We start from the raw sequence: 19280 nt of genomic DNA, 5'->3' as shown, positions 1-19280 counted from the left end.
CTTAGCTACTGCATGTGATCCCTTTGTATATATAAAATCTGTTAAAAAATACCTCCTCACACTTCACAGAAATATCCACTTCACCCACTTTGTGATTGTTGTGTACGCCATACTACAGACAGGTGGCATACTTAACCACTCAGGCATGTGTTGATTGTGACTTGAACCACAAGTACACCTACAGCATGCCACGTTTTCCACTATTCCTCCCTATTGGCGTGACCATTTTTGCAATCTTTACATATTGTTTTAACTATTGTTGTTTTATCTCCCTTGCATACTTAGGCATAGGACAACTCTCACAGAGGTAATATACACACAAACCCACACATGACACTAGCATGTGGTTAATCACCTTTTATAGGTCCTGAAGAATCGCGGGTTACTACTGCCCACTGCGAGAAACATGTCGACCGTTTTGCACTACTAGCCCCATCTAGGTTCACCTGAATTTACTCGTTGACTCCTAGTGAGCTAGCCCCCTGTTTTTAACTGCAGCGAGGGACCCCCTGAATAAAGTTCATTCTGGTACCCTTAGCTACATTTTAATATCCCTTTATCACTATCACATACCACCCCGCCCACACACCCGCACCTCACCATAAGGCAGTTGGAAAAAGATCTCCGCCAAAGAGCCCCTCTTTGAGGTGAGCCCGTCGGGGATTGCACCGCCTCCCCGACGAGGAGCAACCGCCGATGATGAAGCATGACATCCTTCGGGGTGTGTGAGGCCAATCCATCCAACAAAATGGATGCCCTTGGATGTCACATCCACACCTTGGGTCACGCCAACTAATCTTTCCCTCAGCCACGTTTAGGAACAGTCCAGTAACCCCCTTGTTGCAATATATGCCCGAGATAGTCATCAATCTCTCCCTCAACTCGCAGCGATCTGGTCTTGTATAACTCAGCATAGTACTGCCGAAAGGATTGGAGGATCTCCTCCTCGTCCGTGAGAACCTCACCCTCCGGTGTGTGCAGCTCATCAACCACAAGTGGCTTTCTGGAGCTGCGAATCATTCTAGCCAGTAAAGCGCCCGGTCTCTCCCCCTCCCCGTACGTTCGGGCCGTAGCATATTTGCCCATGTGGTGTACTTCCCTGTCAGCTAGGTCGTGGTATTCAGTCAGGAGGAGTTTGATTTGGGAGTCACCCTCAGCATCAGAGTCGTCCTGCTGTCGACCCTCCAAGGCAGACAGTCGGGTTTCAAGTTGTCTCAAGTCACGTCGAATTGATTTGAGCATACTAGAGTGTTTGGATATGGCCATACCCCTGACATAGACCTTAAAAGCCTCCCAAACAGTTTGGAAACTGTCCACAGTCCCCAGGTTCGTCTCGAAAAATACATCTATATCTTCCGCTAGTTCTGCACGAAACACGTAGTCCAGAAGTGAGTAGGGGGGGAATCTCCAGGTAAAGGGGGGAATAATTTTCTTTGGGATCGCCAAGTGCAGCAGTACAGGAGAGTGGTCAGAGAGGGTACGGGGCAGTACCTCGCAGTTCTTAATACTATCTAGTAGGGCCTGGGACACTAACCAGTAATCTATTCTAGTGTGAATATTATGGTAAGCAGAGTAGTGCGTGTAACCACCTTTCGTGGGGTGCCTACTTCTCCACACGTCCACCAGATCTAATTTAAGCAGTTCCGCCTTCATGTGCAGAGCCGAGGCCACTGGCCTCCGGGCAGGTCCCGCCGACCTATCCAGGTCAGGGTCGAAGACAAAATTGAAATCGCCTCCCCACAACATTCTAGAGGAAACGTGTGTCCTGCACTGGGCAGACAGCGCAGTGAAAAATTCAGGACAGTCATAGTTTGGCCCGTAGACATTAACTACAATCAAATCAAGCCCTCGGCCTATACATTTAGCTATAACAAACCTACCCTCCGTGTCTGATACCAGAGGCACCAGTTTTAGTTGGGAGGCTGGATTGACCCATGTGAGTACACCCCTGGAGTGTGTTGTGAACCCTGCTGCCACAGTGTGTCCCCCTAGTCCCCTGGTCTGCAGCATTCTGCTGGAAAGTGGGAAAATGCAAGGTGTTATTACGGTCGGTTGGTTTTCTGTAAATGTCGGTAATGAAAGTGTTCTCGAACCTTGTTATTTGTACATCAAGAAATTTAATTTTATCTTTTTGAATTTCATGGGTAAATTGAATTCTTTCATTGATGTCATTAAGTTTAGTGAGTGCTTCAGTTAATATGTTTTCCGGACCGTTCCATAGAATAAATATGTTGTCGATGTACCGTAGAAACAATTTACAATACTCAATCCATGGATGATTGGTGAGGATGTGTTTGTGTTCGAACTGTTCCATAAACAAATTGGCATACGCCTGTAAATATATGATTCTTAGTATGTTACGAAGTAGCTTATGGTTATTTTTTAACGGTCAACAGGACGCTATTGTTGAGCATTATCAACAACTGATGTTAATTAATTTGCATTATACATGTATATAGATCATAGCTATGTGCATACAAACATAGACTATTTGTTCCTCATGAATTCATTGCTTGTTCATAGGATTGGTCCCTGACGAAGGGTGGAAAACCCGAAATGCATTGGACATTCCAGTCCAGTCATACAGAGTGGATGTTTACTCTTCATATGAAATGATGTTATCCTACATGAATAACTACAACGAATAAACATATATGGACTAAACTTGTGTTATTATCGGATTTATATCTTGAGAAAACCTCATCAAGAGGCAGCGAGTTGTGCCCAGGGGGACACACCCTTTGCAGGAGGAGACAACCGGCCATTCCCTCCCTGCACCTCCATTAGGCTTGGGAAGCCCAGAGGGGCGCGGGCGCAGGTGCTGGCCAGATGGAGACATGATTTGAGACCAGGTGTGAATACAAATATTAGCATTAATCTTATGGCAGATGCACGGGATTCTGAACGTTCATAGCCAATCACCGGCGCGCTAACTATGTGCTGGAATTTCGGAGCATCTTTAAAAAGGTGTGTGTGGAGGAGAGGCGAGGAAACAGTAGTAGGAAGAAAAAGTACGCAAATATTTCGCTTCCACTCCTCCCCCACCCGGGAAACCATGTTTGTGGAAACCATATGGCAAGGGAAGGTCATCAAATGAGACCAGAAACATAATAAATCTGAGATATTTCCAAATGAAATGCTTGTGGTAAGCTAATTTCTTGTAAACACTGCACTCGGGCCTTTTGAGCGTTCCCAGATGGAGTTTTAACTTGAACAGCCTCTTAATAAAAGAGGGAGCAGAAAATGTGCGTTAGGGAGAACTTTTTTTATCATTCTTTTAGGATAGAACACGACCTCTGCAACCAATCAAAATATACATGGTTTCCAAAAACGAGGGGACTTTGTGCCCCAATAAAAACAGAGCGCTGTACCTTAAATTCCCACTGTCATAGTGAGGCTCGGTGGACGCACAAGTCTGCCTTTGTGCCAGCGGTGAAGGAAAACAGGTTAATAAACATAAAGGCACCTTTAGAAAAAGCAGTTCAGCCCTTGTACCTGTTCTACTGTAATTAATCCTGCACCAGTTCCCGACTGCAGAGGTAGGCGCTGACACAGCACCCCAAGGAGCAAGGACACCTCCTTCATACTTCTCCAGCAGCACACCAGCACCATCTGAGCGGTCACGCAGCTCGCCTCTTCTTTACCTGCAAGGTGATTGGGCAGAGTGAAGCTATGGTAGTGAGATGCGCTGGGCTGCACACACGAGCCTCAGAATTCTTCGTTTTCAAAATCCAACAAAATGGTTGCTAGGCACAACAATAATCAGAAGCAAAATGGATGCATCTCTTTGAAAACAGCTGCTGGCCAATTTCCTGTGTGCCTTTTGTTCATACTTCAGTGTGGGAAAGCAGCTAGTAAGGCAAGCTAGGACTGTGCAAGTTAGTTTGAACGATTACTAGCTGTGTCAGTATTCTACTGTTTGAGACTCTATGGTTAAGTATCCTCCAATGGCGGCTGGTAGGGAATGTGTGTGTGTGTGGAGAGGGGGTAAAAAAAAATCAAATACAAAAGAAACTTCCCTGCCAGCCGCCACCTTTCCTCCATGCAGGAACCAAGAAGCAAGCACAAAGGCTTCCAGCCAATCACAACTCTGCAAAGCAGCTTTGTGATTGGGCTGAGAGCTGTGGTTCGGCGCTCAGACACGGAATGGGAGCCTGGGCATGTTCTCCGCCCAGGCTGTAACGCAGCCTGGGTGGAGAACATGCAAAGTGCGCGCATGTAGGTTTGGCCGGTTGGAGAGGGCAGGCCAAACCTACATGTGCACTTAAGGTGGAACCACCATTCCTCCTCCCCGTGACGCGGGTAGCCCAGCGCCGCCCCGCAGCTTCAACCTCAAAATAAAAAATAAAATGATAACGGGGTGATATTAATATTTTATTTTTTATATTGAGCTTGCAGTTGAAGCAGTGGGTCAACACTCCTAACCCTTAGTCAAGGAGCTGCTGCTGGTTTCCTCCCTTTATAAAAGTGCAACAAGCTTAATATGCCTGGAAGATTTCAAAAATCAACTAATAAAATCAATGGGCAAAGCTGGTATCTCCTGGAACCTGGGCATTTGTACATTAAACAAGGGTCCCCTTGGGAGAAGCATATTCTGCCTAAGCTTCTGAGGCAAAATGACCACTGGGAGACTTCATTGTATTCAAACACATCCTTTAATTACTGCATAAATATCTCTGCGACACAATAAACAATATAGTAGCTGCTCCAAAGAAATGACGCAGTTAAAGCGATAAGTCACTAAAGTGCGATTAAAAAGGAGAACATTCCGAAAGGCATTGTTGATAAAGTAGTGTAATGGGTTACTACAACAGACTCCAAGCTCGAGTTCAGATGTGTAGCATTCAATAGATTTGTTTTAGTCTATACATTTGTTTTCCGACGTTTTGACCATTCAACAACTGAAATACAACCTTCCTCCCACCGACAATCATACAAAGGAAACCCTCTAGGCTAAACACCAAATGGGCGAGTCCACTACTCAGGATCAGCGAATGTTCGGATAACTTGGGACAATCTCGCTCCACTTTCTTTCGGGCTGGAAGCTTGGGAGTTCATATGAGAATCTATACAGCTGAACTTGAATTTTGCATCTGTGCTACTAAATACAGTATAGTACTCTGTCAACAATGTCTCTGGACTATTCTTTTCAAGAAACACTAGCACACTTTTCTCACTTATCACTTTCACTTCGCCGTTTCTTCGGAGCACCTACAATTTCGTGTATTGCATGTTGAAGATATGCATGCAATAATTAAATAACGTGTTTGAATACACTGACATGTACCTGTCGTCTGTTTGTCATAAAAGCTTGGGTGGAAAATGCTTCTCCCAAGAGAACCATTGTTGTTTAAAGATTTTAGAAAGACTTGATCTTGAGCGCAGCTTGAGTAGAATAGGTGGGCAGGATGGTAGGATGGAGTTTGTATGGGGGTTTCCTAGTTTATTTGTCTGCTATTCTATTATTTCTCATGTGTACGAGTATATCCAGGTGAAGCCTATATCCACAAGTGCCATAATGAGAAGGTCGATTTGTATACATGTGTTGTCACGATGCCAATTGGGGGGGGGATCTTTCTTTTGTAAATGTTGAAACAAAAAACCTAAAAAATAAAGTAAAAAAAGAAAAAAAGAATGGAGTTTGTAACTAAAATACATAGTGAAAGCTACATTCTCAAAATGTGCATAGCAACATACATATATTAGTCATGAATGCCCGAATATACTGGCCAACACAGTCATCTCCCAAAAGCCAAATCCCTAGCTACTTTCAACCATCAATTTATTCCAAGGAATTCCACACATCACAAAAACTACTCTCTCTAAAATCAATCGCATTCATGGAAAAATCCATTTACACCCAACTTCTAAAAAGCCCTCTGCTCACTACTTATTCTGTCATAATCTAAATTGCTAGCAGTCCCCTTTTCCAAGGGATTTTTCCATTTTGTGTGGAAATTGGCCATACCATATTTCTACTACAAAAAATGTCCAGGTTATTCCAAAATACCCTGGAAACATGAGCTCCAACAGTAACTTACCTTTAATCAGCAAGTGTTAAAAAGGGGGAAGCCATATAGTTACAAGATCACACAGGGACCAACAATTACATCTGCTCTCAATAGTGGGGATTCAGGCATAAATGGAGCAGGAAACTGCCAACTCTTCAGATGGTGGATGATGCTTTGTATATTATGGACAGTGGGGGCAACTGCTATTTGGAATTCTTAACACTTATGAAGCTTTTAATGTGGTCAAACTGGAGGCCTTACTTATTAACAAACATCTGGTTCTCATCCTTTTTAAATGACAAGTCACACTCCATACAAAGGAAAGCCTCTGTCTCTTACTTTCCTTAATGCCAAGGGTCAGCCTTCTTGCCTAAGCTCTTCGTTCTACATCTGGATCTGCAGAATTTCTTTGAATTATAGCTGGAAATGTCCTTTCAAAAATCTGCTGATGGTATGTAGCTTAAAACGAAAGAGGAGGGACCAGGGGCATATAAAGGTCCACCATACAAGCCCCCCAGATACTGTACGAAAAGAGGGTATGCAGTTCCTATCAAAAGAGAAGGTCAAAGGCTGCCCGGGGGCAGGTGGGGGAGTTGCTCCTTAGGAGCAAGGGCCCTCACACACTCCAAGCATGAAGTAATTGAACCATGTTGACCTTTTTTGAAAAACATCACCTTGTGCTGGATTGGACCATTATATCCATCTCTAGCAAGACCATACGTTTTTAACCGAAACAAAGGAATTCAGTCATTAAATAGTATTTTGGGTTCTTTTAGTTATTTTTACTTCACATTTTTTTTACTACATCTACTCAAATTTTTTCACGCACTATCACACCTCACCCTTCACATCGGCGAAACATAAGAACTCCCGCAAAGAACCCCCCTGCGGGGCCCGTTGGGCATGGCAGCCCCGGCCCATCGAGGAGCTGCCCGATGAGGAAGCATGACACCCCTTGGGGTGTGTGAGGGCTCCTAAGGGAGCAGATCCCCCCCCCCCCCACCTGCCCCCGTGCAGCCTTTGACCTTCTCTTTTGATAGGAAAAGCATACCCTCTTTTCGTACGGTTGATATATAACTACCAGTATCCCGAACACAACATATATAAACCTGACACATACGTACTAACTGTACAATGGAAAGCCACCACCTTTCCGAAACTTAATTTGTTGAAGTCACCAACCTTTACTCCTGTACTTCAACAATAAATCATCAATCAACATTCCCGCATTGCCACATTCCAGTCGCCTTCCTCCCCTTTCCAATACTAGCTTTTGTGGTTTGAGGCCACTTGGTGACATGTTTGCTTAAACGCGAAGTCTCCCACTGCCGGCAAGGCGCTGAGCAAGCTCTTGTTGCTCTTGAATGGTAGCCTCTGGCTAGGCTAAGGATGATCTCACAGGGCATTTAAACCCATAGTCAGAAGAGACAGACATAGGGTTTACATGGGCAGCTGCCCTTCCCAAGGAGCTTTGAAAATGGCGGCTGATAGATCTTTGTGGGCGGGTGCATTACCTTGAGGAGGGCACACACAATTCTGTCACCATTCGAATATTAACACTACAAAATACAAATGCTGGTTATGAGGGGGTCTGAAGAGAATTGTTTGCATGAAATCTAGCTGATGAGAAAGGGAAATGAGAAACGAAACACCAGAAGCACCAGAAACAAAAACACAGGAAAGATCTCAAATCACAGACCAGAAACATTTGAATAAACAGCACAATTGAACATAATAAGAATTGGGGACCCCAACCTGCAAAATAATCAAATCCACATCAACACAAACATAGTAGTGTAAACTTGCACAATGATGATTTACATATATAACGTGGAAGACAGATGAAGGCAGCACGCTCTGGTGGTCGCAAACATTAAAGACAAGGGTGTGGATGTAAGGCATATATCTAGGAAGTTCTGAGAGAAGGCACATTGTGAAAGTAGATTTTTGAGGGTAGGCAAAAGTCACAGGGTTGCATGCTGTGTTATAGGAGAATATAATAATTCAGTACTCTGCATGGAAGGCACAGCATTCATATGCATACGTCTTGAATCAATATGTGGTTGGCATTCTAGTTCAATAGGAACAGAGTTGTCTGATTGATTGCTGAATGGTACAATCATCTTGCAGGTTAAATTGGCCCAGCCCATTCACTACTCAGAAAATTGTAAACTACAGATCAGAGCCCAATTAATTCAAGCGCGGATAACCCTAAAAGCACATATATGTCATGGCCCAGGGTGAACTTCTTATACTTTTGGCCACTGGAGACCACAAGACATATCGCCTCAGTTAGTGATGCACCCTGTACAAGCCTAAGTCAACCAATGCATTTTTTTTTGCAACATTAATTTATTGATAAACCTGGATTGTGAACATAGGTGTGTAAAAAGATATAGGGATAAGCAGGTAGGTCTCCATAAAATAGTACAGCAGCAATAGGTCTACTAGGAAGGCCACAGTTATTGTACGATACAGAGATATATAATGCGCAGAACCAATGGGTACATCACAGGAAGGCAGCTGCATTTTCTGGAGATAATGTTCTGGGCAGGGTGAAGAAGGAAGCGGAGGAGACACCTGTGATAGTTTAAGGAGTTGAGTACTAAGCTATTCCTAGGGCATCCGGCCCAGAGCTAACCAAGCTATCCATACCCTGAATAGACAAGTGTCCAGCAGAAGCTCACTGTGGTAAGTACCGCAATCACCGACAGTCTCCAGAGGCAGAGTCAATGGTTGGGTGGGGGATCAGAGAGTGTGGGATGCTAGGAAGGTTGTCTACCGAATTTAGGAAGGCTCCCAAGACCTGGGTAAAAACAATGGGTTTATCAATTAGTTTGTACACAATTTCCTCATAGCCAACCACTCTGTGGAGCTCAGCCAACCACTCCTGTGCATATCAGGACGGAGGGCAGGATGCATATTTTAGCTACCACTAGCAATGTTGACTGCCAGCGGTATGTGTGCGAGTGGACAGATCTAGGGTATCGGATATATCATGAAAAACGGCTAACTGGCACAGGGGGGTTTTAAGATCGAGGTATAGATTTGTCTGGAACCGAGACTGCATCAAGGAAGACTCCTGCTGCTCCTGGCCTCGCTGATATGCCCGTATTCTATCTCGTCTGTGTCTGTGCTTCTCTCAGGATCTCCAGGGACCTGTGGGCTTCAGGGACATCCAAAGTAATTTCCCTTGTAGTGAAGGTGTCACTCACCTGCACCTGGACACCAACGTGGAACAGCTCATGTACAGCTCCTGGTCTTCCACAGCATCGCAGGATCCCCTCAGCTGCAGCAACAAGGGTCTTTTAAACCCTACTGAACTTCTTGAAAAGGGTGGGCATCGTGCTTCCGTCCCTCCTGGTGACCTCCGAGTGGTATAGACTCTGTCCCCAATGCTTGCAGGTTCTACTTTCCAAAAATCCCCCCATGGGTTCCACCGGACATCTTCACAGACTTCTCCACAGGCCTTTCTTCTTGAGTTGCTATTGTCGTCTATGAGAGGATACAACGCCACTTCACCCCTAAGCACCTGGCTTTCCTGGTGCAGGTAGCCTGGTTTCTGGAGCATCCACAGGTGAGGTGCATCCCCAACCTTCTGTCCTCCAAAGGGTTTCTTCGTGCCTCGGGGAAGGGTCCTTTCTCTTTAAATCTGCAAACACAACTTCGGCATTGACTTCCATTGAACACAAGGATGTTTTTCCACTCTGCACATTCCTGGTTCTCCAAGCTCTTCCACGTCCTTTGGTCTGAGTCACATTCTCCTTTGCAGTTCACATTTCACTTATTTAGTATATGGCTTAGTCTGCCCTTAGTGGCCATTGTATATTTGTGCTACTTACCTGATTTCTTTGAAGTATTCTTATGTGTATAATTGATAACTCCGGATAGGAGATATACCAAGTGATAGGGATTGTCTTGCGTTAAAAAATAGAGTTCTTTTTCATAAACCCTGATGTGCAGGGATGCCCACATATCCTTCCCTGTAGCACTCCAGGTATGTGCAGGTACAGAAGATATGATATATGTTGCTATGAGTAGCAACAATACATCACATTCCCAGCGAAGGTCATAGAGTGAAAGCGCAGCCCTCTTTAGTTTCCACGGGGATCAGTACCAATCATTCAATAGTTTGAAGGCTACAAACTTTAATCTGGACTTCCAATGGCCTTGTAATGATCGAGGAGAAGCGTCGCTCCAGCCTGGGAATAATCCTTGCCAATGAGCGTCTGCCTTATTAACGGAGTTGTGTTGCTAAACGAGGGGGGGGGAAGAGGAGAGAGCAGAGCCATTGGTAGCTGGAAAATGACGTCACAGGAGCTGGGTCTGATCCTCCTGCCAATGAGCTACAGATACATGTGATTTGAAAACACGTTGGAAATATTGTCACTGCTTTTTCAAGGGCGGGAGTTTTCACTTGAGAGCCTTAACGTATCACTCACCAAATAAATAATAAATATTACGCTAAAGCAGGGCAGGGGCGTTACAGAGGTCCCACAACCCCCACGGAGCTGGGGGGCCCAGGTTACTCCATCTGGTAGAGGGCCTCTCTTTTCTGCAGAGTGCTTGCAGTTACAGTAAAGTGCTCAGGAAACAAGACAGTATTATCCTGAGCAGGGCCGGCTCTAGGCTCATGGTGGCCCTGTGCAGGGAGCGTAGGTGGGGGCCCCGGAAGAGGGGGTCCGGACCCTCACTGACATCGATTCGCCAAAATGTTATGGGTGACAAAAGCGACATGTCACTCCCTTTCACACCCAGTGACATCACAGGTGTGTCTAACCTTGGACTTTCGACGGCCTCTTATTTACTGCTTGAGGTGTTATGGAAAGAGCAAGAAATGGAGACAACAGAAAAGTAAACAAAGCTCCATGGGCCCTCTTTAGTTTCTGTTCTCTCTGTCAGTCAGTCTCTCTCTCTGTCAGTCTCTGTCAGTCAATCTCTCTCTCAGTCAGTCTCTCTCTCTGTCAGTCTCTCTCTCTGTCAGTCTATCTCTCTCTGACAGTCTCTCTCTCAGCCAGTAAGTCTCCCAGTCTCTCTCTCTCTCTCTTAGTCTCTCTCTCTCTGTCAGCCAGTCTCGCTCTCTCCCAGTCAGTCTCTCTCTCTCCCAGTCAGTCAGTCTCTCTCAGTCAGTCATTCTCTCTCTACCTCAGTCAGTCTCTCTCTCTCCCTGTCAGTCCCCCTCTCAATCAGTCTCTCTCTCTCTCTGTCAGTCTCTCTCAGTCAGTCAGTCTCTCTCAGTCAGTCAGTCTCTCTCAGTCAGTCAGTCTCTCTCGCAGTCAATCAGTCTATTTCTCTCAGTCAGTCAGTCTCTGCCTCTCTCTCTGTCTCTCTCTCTGTCAGTCAGTATCTCTCTACCTCAGTCAGTCAGTATCTCTCTACCTCAGTCAGTCTCTCTCTCTGCCAGTCAGTCTCACTCTCAATCAGTCTCTCTCTCTCTGTTAGTCTGTCAGTCACTCTCTTAGTCAGCCAATCTTGCTCTCTCTCTCTGTCAGTTTCCTAGCCAGTCAGTCTCTCAGTCAGTCAGTATTCAGTCTCTGAGTCAGTCAGTCAGTCAGTCTCTCTCTCTCTCAACTCTCTCTCTCTCTCTCCATTCTCTCTCTCAACTCTGTCCACTCCATCTCCACTGTCTCTCCACTCTCTCTCCATTGTCTCTCTCTCCACTTTCTCTCTCTCTACTCTCTCTCCACTCTCTCTCCACTATCTCCCTCCACTGTCTCCCTCCACTCTCTCTACTCTCTCTCCACTCTCCCCCCACTCTCTCCCCACTCTCTCTCTCCACTCTCTCCACCCTCTCTCCCTTCACACTCTCTCTCTACTTTCTCTCCACTCTCTCTTTCTCTCCACTCTCTCACTCCACTCTCTCACTCCACTCTCTCACTCCACTCTCTCACTCTCTCTCTCACTCTCTGTCTCACTCTCTTTCCACCCTCTATCTACTCTCTCCACCCTCTTTCTACTCTCTCTCCACTCTCTCCACACTCTCTCTATGCACTGTCTCCTCCACTGTCTCCCTCCACTCTCCCTCCACTCTCTCTCCACTCAATATGCACTCTCTCTCCTCTCTCTCTTCTCTCTCTCTCCACTCTCTCTCTCCACTCTCTCTCTCTTCTATCTGTCTCTCCACTGTCTCCTCCACTGTCTCCCTCCACTCTCTCTCCACTCTCTCTCCACTGTCTCTCCACTCTCTCTCTCCTCTCTCTCTCTCCTCTCTCTCTCTCCACTCTCTCTCCACTCTCTCTCTCTCTCTCCACTCTCTTTCTCCACTCTCTCTCTCCACTCTCCACTCTCTCTCTCCACTGTCTCTCTCCACTGTCTCTCTCTCCACTTTCTCTCTCTCTCTCCACTGTCTAGCTCCACTCCCTCCTCTCTCTCTCTCTCTCTCTCTCTCTCTCTCTCTCTCACTCTCTCTCTTCACTCTCTCTCTTCACTGTCTCTCTCACCACTTTCTCTCTCTCTCTCTCCACTCTCTATCCACTGTCTAGCTCCACTTTCTCTCGACTCTCTCTCTACTCTTTCTCCACTCTCTCTCTCTACTCTCTCTCCACTCTCTCTCTCCACTCTCTCTCTCTCCACTCTCTCTCCCTCCACTCTCTCTCCCTCCACTCTCTCTCCCTCCACTCTCTCTCTCTCTACTCTCTCTCCACTCTCTCTCCACTGTCTTTCTCTCCACTCTCTCCACTCTCTCTCCACTGTCTCCCTCCACTCTCTCTCTCTTGCTCACTCTCTCCACTGTCTCCATGCTCTCTCCACTCTCTCTCTCTCCACTGTCTTTCTCTCCACTCTCTCCACTCTCTCTCCACTGTCTCCCTCCACTCTCTCTCTCTTGCTCACTCTCTCCACTGTCTCCATGCTCTCTCCACTCTCTCTCTCTCCACTGTCTAGCTCCACTCTCTCTCCACTCTCTCTCTCTACTCTCTCTCCACTCTCTCTCTCTACTCTCTCTCCACTCTCTCTCTCCACTCTCTCTCTCCACTCTCTCTCTCCACTCTCTCTCTCCACTCTCTCTCCACTGTCTCTCTCCACTCTCTCTCCACTGTCTTTCTCCCCACTCTCTCTACTCTCTTTCCACTGACTCTCTCTCTCTCTACTCTCTCGCTACTCTCTCTCTCCACTCTCTCTATACTCTCTCTCCACTGCCTCACTCCACTCTTTCTCCACTCTTTCTCCACTCTCTCTCCACTCTCTCTCTCCACCCTCTCTCTCCACCCTCACTCTCTCTCCACTCTCTCTCTCTACTCTCGCTCTCTACTCTCGCTCTCCACTCTCGCTCTCCACTCTCCCTCTCTCCACTCTCCCTCTCTCCACTCTCTCCCACTCTCTCTCACAAAGTAGTGTGCGTTCCATGGGCATCCGCAGAAATGTTTCCGGGGGGGCACATTTTTAACTTCATCTCCATCCCCCTTGCACCCTTCTCCCCTCTGCCTTGCAGCACCCTTCTCGCCCTCACCCTTCTCCCCCTCCCCCTTGCACCCTTCTCCACCTCCGCCCTGCACCCTTTTCTACCTTGCACCCTTCTCCCCTCTGCCTTGCACCCTTCTCCCCTCTGCCTTGCACCCTTCTCCTCTCTGCCTTGCACCCTTCTCCTCTCTGCCTTGCACCCTTCTCCCCCTCCGCCTTGCACCCTTCTCCACCTCCGCCTTGCACCCTTTTCTACCTTGCACCATTCTCCCCTCTGCCTTGCACCCTTCTCCCCTCTGCCTTGCACCCTTCTCCTCTCTGCCTTGCACCCTTCTCCTCTCTTCCTTGCACCCTTCTCCCCTCCCCGTGGCACCCTTCTCCTCTCCACCTTGCACCCTTCTCCCCTCCGCCTTGCACCCTTCTCCCCCTCCCCGTTGCACCATTCTCCCCTCTTCCTTGCACCCTTCTCCTCTCCACCTTGCACCCTTCTCCTCTCTGCCTTGCACCCTTCTCCCCTCTGCCTTGCACCCTTCTCCCCTCTGCCTTGCGCCCTTCTCCCCTCCGCCTTGCGCCCTTCTCCTCTCTGCCTTGCGCCCTTCTCCCCTCTGCCTTGCGCCCTTCTCCCCTCTGCCTTGCACCCTTCTCCTCTCTGCCTTGCACCCTTCTCCCCTCTGCCTTGCACCCTTCTCCTCTCTGCCTTGCACCCTTCTCCCCTCTGCCTTGCACCCTTCTCCCCTCCGCCTTGCACCCTTCTCCCCCTCCCCGTTGCACCATTCTCCCCTCTTCCTTGCACCCGTCTCCCCTCTGCCTTGCACCCTTCTCCTCTCTGCCTTGCACCCTTCTCCCCTCTGCCTTGCACCTTCTCCCCTCTGCCTTGCACCCTTCTCCTCTCTGCCTTGCACCCTTCTCCCCTCTGCCTTGCACCCTTCTCCCCTCCGCCTTGCACCCTTCTCCTCTCTGTCTTGCATCCTACTCCCCTCTGCCTTGCACCCTTCTCTTCTCTGCCTTGCACCCTTCTCTTCTCTGCCTTGCACCCTTCTCCTCTCTGCCTTGCAACCTTCTACCCTCTGCCTTGCAAACTTCTCCCCTCTGCCTTGCACCCTTCTCTACTGTGCACCCTTTCTACTCTCTGCCTTGCACCCTTCTCCCCTCTGCCTTGCACCCTTCTCCCCTCTGCCTTGCACCCTTCTCCCCTCCGCCTTGCTCCTCCCTTCTCTACTTTGCACCCTTCTCTACCTTGCACCCTTCTCTACCTTGCACCCTTCTCCTCTCTGCCTTCCACATTTCTGCCCTCTGCCTTGCACCCTTCTCCTCTCTGCCGTGCACCCTTCTCCTCTCTGCCTTGCGCCCTTCTCCTCGCTGCCTTGCGCCCTTCTCCTCGCTGCCTTGCGCCCTTCTCCTCTCTGCCTTCCGCCCTTCTCCCCTCTGCCTTGCACCCTTCTCCCCTCTGCCTTGCACCCTTCTCCCCCTCCGCCTGGACTCCAAAACGTAAGCTGATCACTTTCTTCAAACAAAATAATTTTGACCTAATAGACAAGCTTTTTATTTTTAGTAAATGCATGGCAGGTGCTCTGCTATCAGTTTGCAGTTTCCATCCAGCATCCATATGTACTCTGGCCATACTAGGAAAGTGCCACCATCCCAAGCCAAGGATACACACTAAATACTAAGAACTACCAACAATATATCGCCCAAACAAGGGTGGGCAGAGAGCACATCACCCTCACATGCATTCATGTTTTAATGAGGCTGCTTTTCTCTCACAATAAAATTAATGTTTGTACAAATGCCATTTTGACACCTCTATGTGCTGTACATAACGATTGTCACTGTAACTCAGCTTACCGAACTCAGAGGGAAGGTTGACTTGGTACACCGAGAGAATAACAAATGACTCGGAGGACTTAAACAGATGTCAGGGTGAGCGTGAAACGGACTACGATAAAGCAAGCAATTAAAATTGTATTTTGTTTAAAAGAACCATGACTTGTCGGAAAACACAGTTTCTATTATGTATAAAAGTTCCTAAAAATGTCAGAGTGATTACAAACTATATTACACAGGCACGTATGTTGGAGAAAGGACCTACAGGCTGTCTGAACAGAGATCAGATAATCTTCCTTTCCTTGCAGGCCCGTTATCCCATTCCACCGAGACCTCTGTTTCACCTTTCAACAATAAAAATACACTTACTCACTGTCTCGTTCCTTGTCCCAAACTTGGTGGCTGAGGAAGTGCTTCTGCATCTGGAGCGTTCTTTCTAATAATTATAATTCACCATGGGCCAACCTGTGCACAATCACATAGCAGAACACTGCATCTTCGCCACATGCCAGCATGCCAGCTCTCCACATTTACCGAGGCCCACTCAAGAGGGGTGTGCAAATCGCTTTCACTTTCGCAATGTTAGACATGCGTAGTCGAGCTGGCTGAAATCACCCAGAAAAGGTGAGCATGCTTTTAAAATGCTGATGTGGAAACACAGAGCCAGCTTCAGCATTGTAATTGTGTCTTTATATAACTTGTAGGGGGTGGCAGGGAAGCAGTTTTTTAAGGGTGCCACAATCACATTAAGAGGTCCCCAGCCCATGCAGGCCCCCAAACCCTGAACCACCCCCCTCCCCCCCCCCCCACCCCTCACCCCTCACAGCCCTGGCCTCCTCCCTTCTCAAAGGAGTAGTGCCCTGAGGAGAATGCACTATCTCAGGGCCCCCACCCCCTCCTCTTTCCGGGCCTGGCTCGTGGCTTTGACTGAAGAGAAACATTGGAAGTTGATACTTTGTTTCTCTTCAGTCAAAGGTCAGCAGCGCGAGGAGCAGGAGCAGGCTGCAGGCAGCAGCAGCTGCTTTAGAGAGAGAGACACAGCTCTCTACCGGGGAGCTCAGCTGAGGGGCCCCCTTCATCGACTGGAGACGTGGCGGCCCCTGGGGTTTGGCGGCCCTGTGCAGGTGCACAGTTTGCACATGCCTAGGGCCGGCCCTGCCCTGAGAAGAAAGTTGCAAACCTGCAGCGCTGTTGATTGAATGTTCCGAGTGTCCCAGCACACACGGCTCTCACCGTTAAAGAGAGACACAGAACTCAGGGGCGTAGGAAGGGCTGTGCGGTGGGCGCGGGTCGCCCCGGGTGTCATCACTGAGGGGGGTGACAAAATGACAAAAATATGTGTTTTAAACACATATTTTTGCCATTTTGTCAAACCGGGGGTGACAAGAATTTTTCCGCACCGGGTACCACCTGACCTTGCTACGCCACTGGCAGAGCTGAGGCTGGGGGGTAACAAACATCCTGCAGACCCCAGCATGAGGCGGGCACCCACTGGGGCCCAGGCTGCAGAGCGCATTGTAAAAGGATGCAGAACTCGAGCTGCTTAGACGAGCCTGTCCAAGCAGACATGGCGCGAGGCAAGCAGACATGGCGCGAGGGTCCCCTTCACGGGTGCCTGTAGCCGTCACAGACCTGAGCGCCCTATGGGGGTGGGTGGAGTCCAACAACGACCCTCAGGAGAGTCAAATGTGTGTCCACGCAGGATCCTTTACAGTTTCTATGGTGCATCTCATGTTTACATGTGTTCATTGGGGGCTAAAGCCTGAAGACTGGGGCGGGGGGGGGGGGGGAGACAGGTGAAACCTGAGGCCGACAGAAGGTCTCAGTGAATGAATGAATTTGGGATTTGTATTGCGCAACTTAGCCCAGAGGCGTCAAGGCGCATCAGTGAGTTTGTGCCCCCTACTACAAGGTGGCAGAGACTGCTAGTGACCCTCAGCCCTCCAACAAGCACCCTATGGCTCCTACTGACCTCATTCCAATGCTATTGTTGTATATCGGTTGCAGACTTTTATTGCACTGTAACAGTTGTATAGCCGTCTCCTAACCCTGACAGAACTCCCACGCTTTCCAAGAAAATAAAAATATAGGATGTTTAAAATGCATTTACTCAACCATCTTGATTGCTGAGAAATCTGTATTTGAAATCCCTCAAAGTCCTCTGCCAAGTTCTAATATGCTCGCAACCGAGCTGCATCTGGTTCAACTTTAACACTGACTGTGCACAGGATATCAGGGAAATGACCATATTTAAGGATGAGCGCCTAGAATGTGTTGACAGAATTGCACAAGTATAGATATGGGCAGGGGTGTAATGCAAAATGATGGCCCGCTGCACAATGTGAAGACTGTTATCCATCTTGTTCTGAACTTGTACTCCCACAAATGCAATTGCTGGATTTCTCTGAATTATGATCTGAACATTGGTATACAGCCTGTTATTCCCCAAATGTTTCACTTCCTTCTATCCCTACTTATGTTTTATTTTTCTTTGACTATTTCATACTTGTATTCAACGTGTTATCCCTGTAAAGAGTTCTGATACCCTAACGGGTCAAGTTCACGCTCTATAAAACACTAAATAAATAAAAAGAGCCCCCTGACTTTGGCCTCACTAGGGCTCACCTGAAAGGCTAAGATCCACCAGGCGCCGCAGCAGCGGCAGGGGCCTGTGTTATAATGCTGCACATTGTTGTTAAGTGGCCCATATCACACCACCTTCGGATAGGCCTAGCTTTTGAGCAAAAATGCTACACATTTGGACACTTGTAGCAATATCTTTATGTTGGATCAGGGGGTCTCTAGTTGGCATAGGTAGGTACCACTGTCCAAATAGGGACCCTTGCTTCTAGTCAGGGTAAGGAGGAAACACTCTTCAGATAACCCCTGCTCACCCCCTTGGTAGCTTGGCAGGAGCAGTCAGGCTTATTGAAGGCAATGTGCAACGTATTTGTACCAACACTCACAGTAACACAGTGAAAACACCACAAACTGACTCTACAATAGTTTAGAAAAATAAAGGTATTTAATCTAAACTACACAAGACCAAAACGACAAAAATCCAACATACACAGTTCAAGAATATGGTTTCAAAGGATTCTTAATGTTGCGTTGTAATAATCCACAGTTGCGTTTAAATAGTTCACAGTTGCGTCACGTTTAGCCAACAGTACCTTTAGATGCGACAAAAGTTCTAAGTGAAAGCTGTAGCGTTGAAAAGCAAGCAATGCGTCACTCCTGAGACCTGGGGGAGGCGATGCGACAACCCCGCTGGAGGCAGCGGGCGTGTTGTGGTGACTCAGTCTGTATGGGGAGGGATGTGATACCTTGCATGGACTCCGGTGCACAGGTTTCGGTGGAAGCAGCTCACAAAAGGTATGATGCAACGATCTTCGGGGCGGCGACGATCTCAGGTGCGACGACGATGCGCGGCTCAGCAGCGATCTTCTCCTCTCGCAGCTCCTTGATGCGATGGCTCTGCAACGACTTTCGCAGCGACATAATGCGGTCCGCAAGCGAGCGGTGCGACAATCTCACCCAGCGACGACAGGCTCTGTGACGATACTCGCAGCAATGGTAATCTTCCCGCACCGGACTGGTGCGTTCCGCAAATGAAGGATGCGACGGCTCTGGCAGCGGCAACAGGGGCTACTATTATCTCGGCCTTCGTAGCGGCGGGAATTTCTTCGCACTGACAGGGATGTGCGTCGTAAGCGAGTGATGCGATAAAACTTGCAGAAAGTTCTTTAAATCTTGGTTTCCAACTTCCCAACACAGGTACAACTTCCAAAGGAACCACAACTGGCCCAATCACTCTTGGAAGGACAGAACTCTCTCAACAGAGTTCAGGGAAACTGGGGGTGAAGTATTTTTATTCCTGGGACTTCTTAACAGGGAGCCAGCTCTTCTTCAGGCCCTTGGAGATTCCTTCAAGCAAGGGGACTCAGCACAAAGCAAAGTCCTTCCCCTCTCCTTGGCAGCAAAGCAACTGCAGGTCAGTCCAGCAAAGCAACAGCAGGACAGTCTTCCTTCTTCAGTCTTCCAGCT

General features: G+C 48.0%; 1 protein-coding gene across 1 annotated transcript in view; it reads right to left on the bottom strand.

Moving 5' to 3' along the window:
* Positions 1-19280, bottom strand: part of THADA (THADA armadillo repeat containing) — a 1588234-nt gene that overhangs the window by 1242781 nt on the left and 326173 nt on the right. Inside the window, exon 22 of the mRNA XM_086927803.1 lies at positions 3496-3644. Within this exon, the coding sequence (XP_086783929.1) occupies positions 3496-3644 (149 nt within the window). The remainder of the gene's footprint in view (positions 1-3495; positions 3645-19280) is intronic.

Source organism: Lissotriton vulgaris, chromosome 6 (genome assembly GCF_964263255.1).
Source record: "Lissotriton vulgaris chromosome 6, aLisVul1.2, whole genome shotgun sequence".
Classification (NCBI taxonomy): Eukaryota; Metazoa; Chordata; class Amphibia; order Caudata; family Salamandridae; genus Lissotriton; species Lissotriton vulgaris.
Note: the sequence above shows the minus strand (reverse complement) of the source record. Positions and strands in the feature narration are given on the sequence as shown.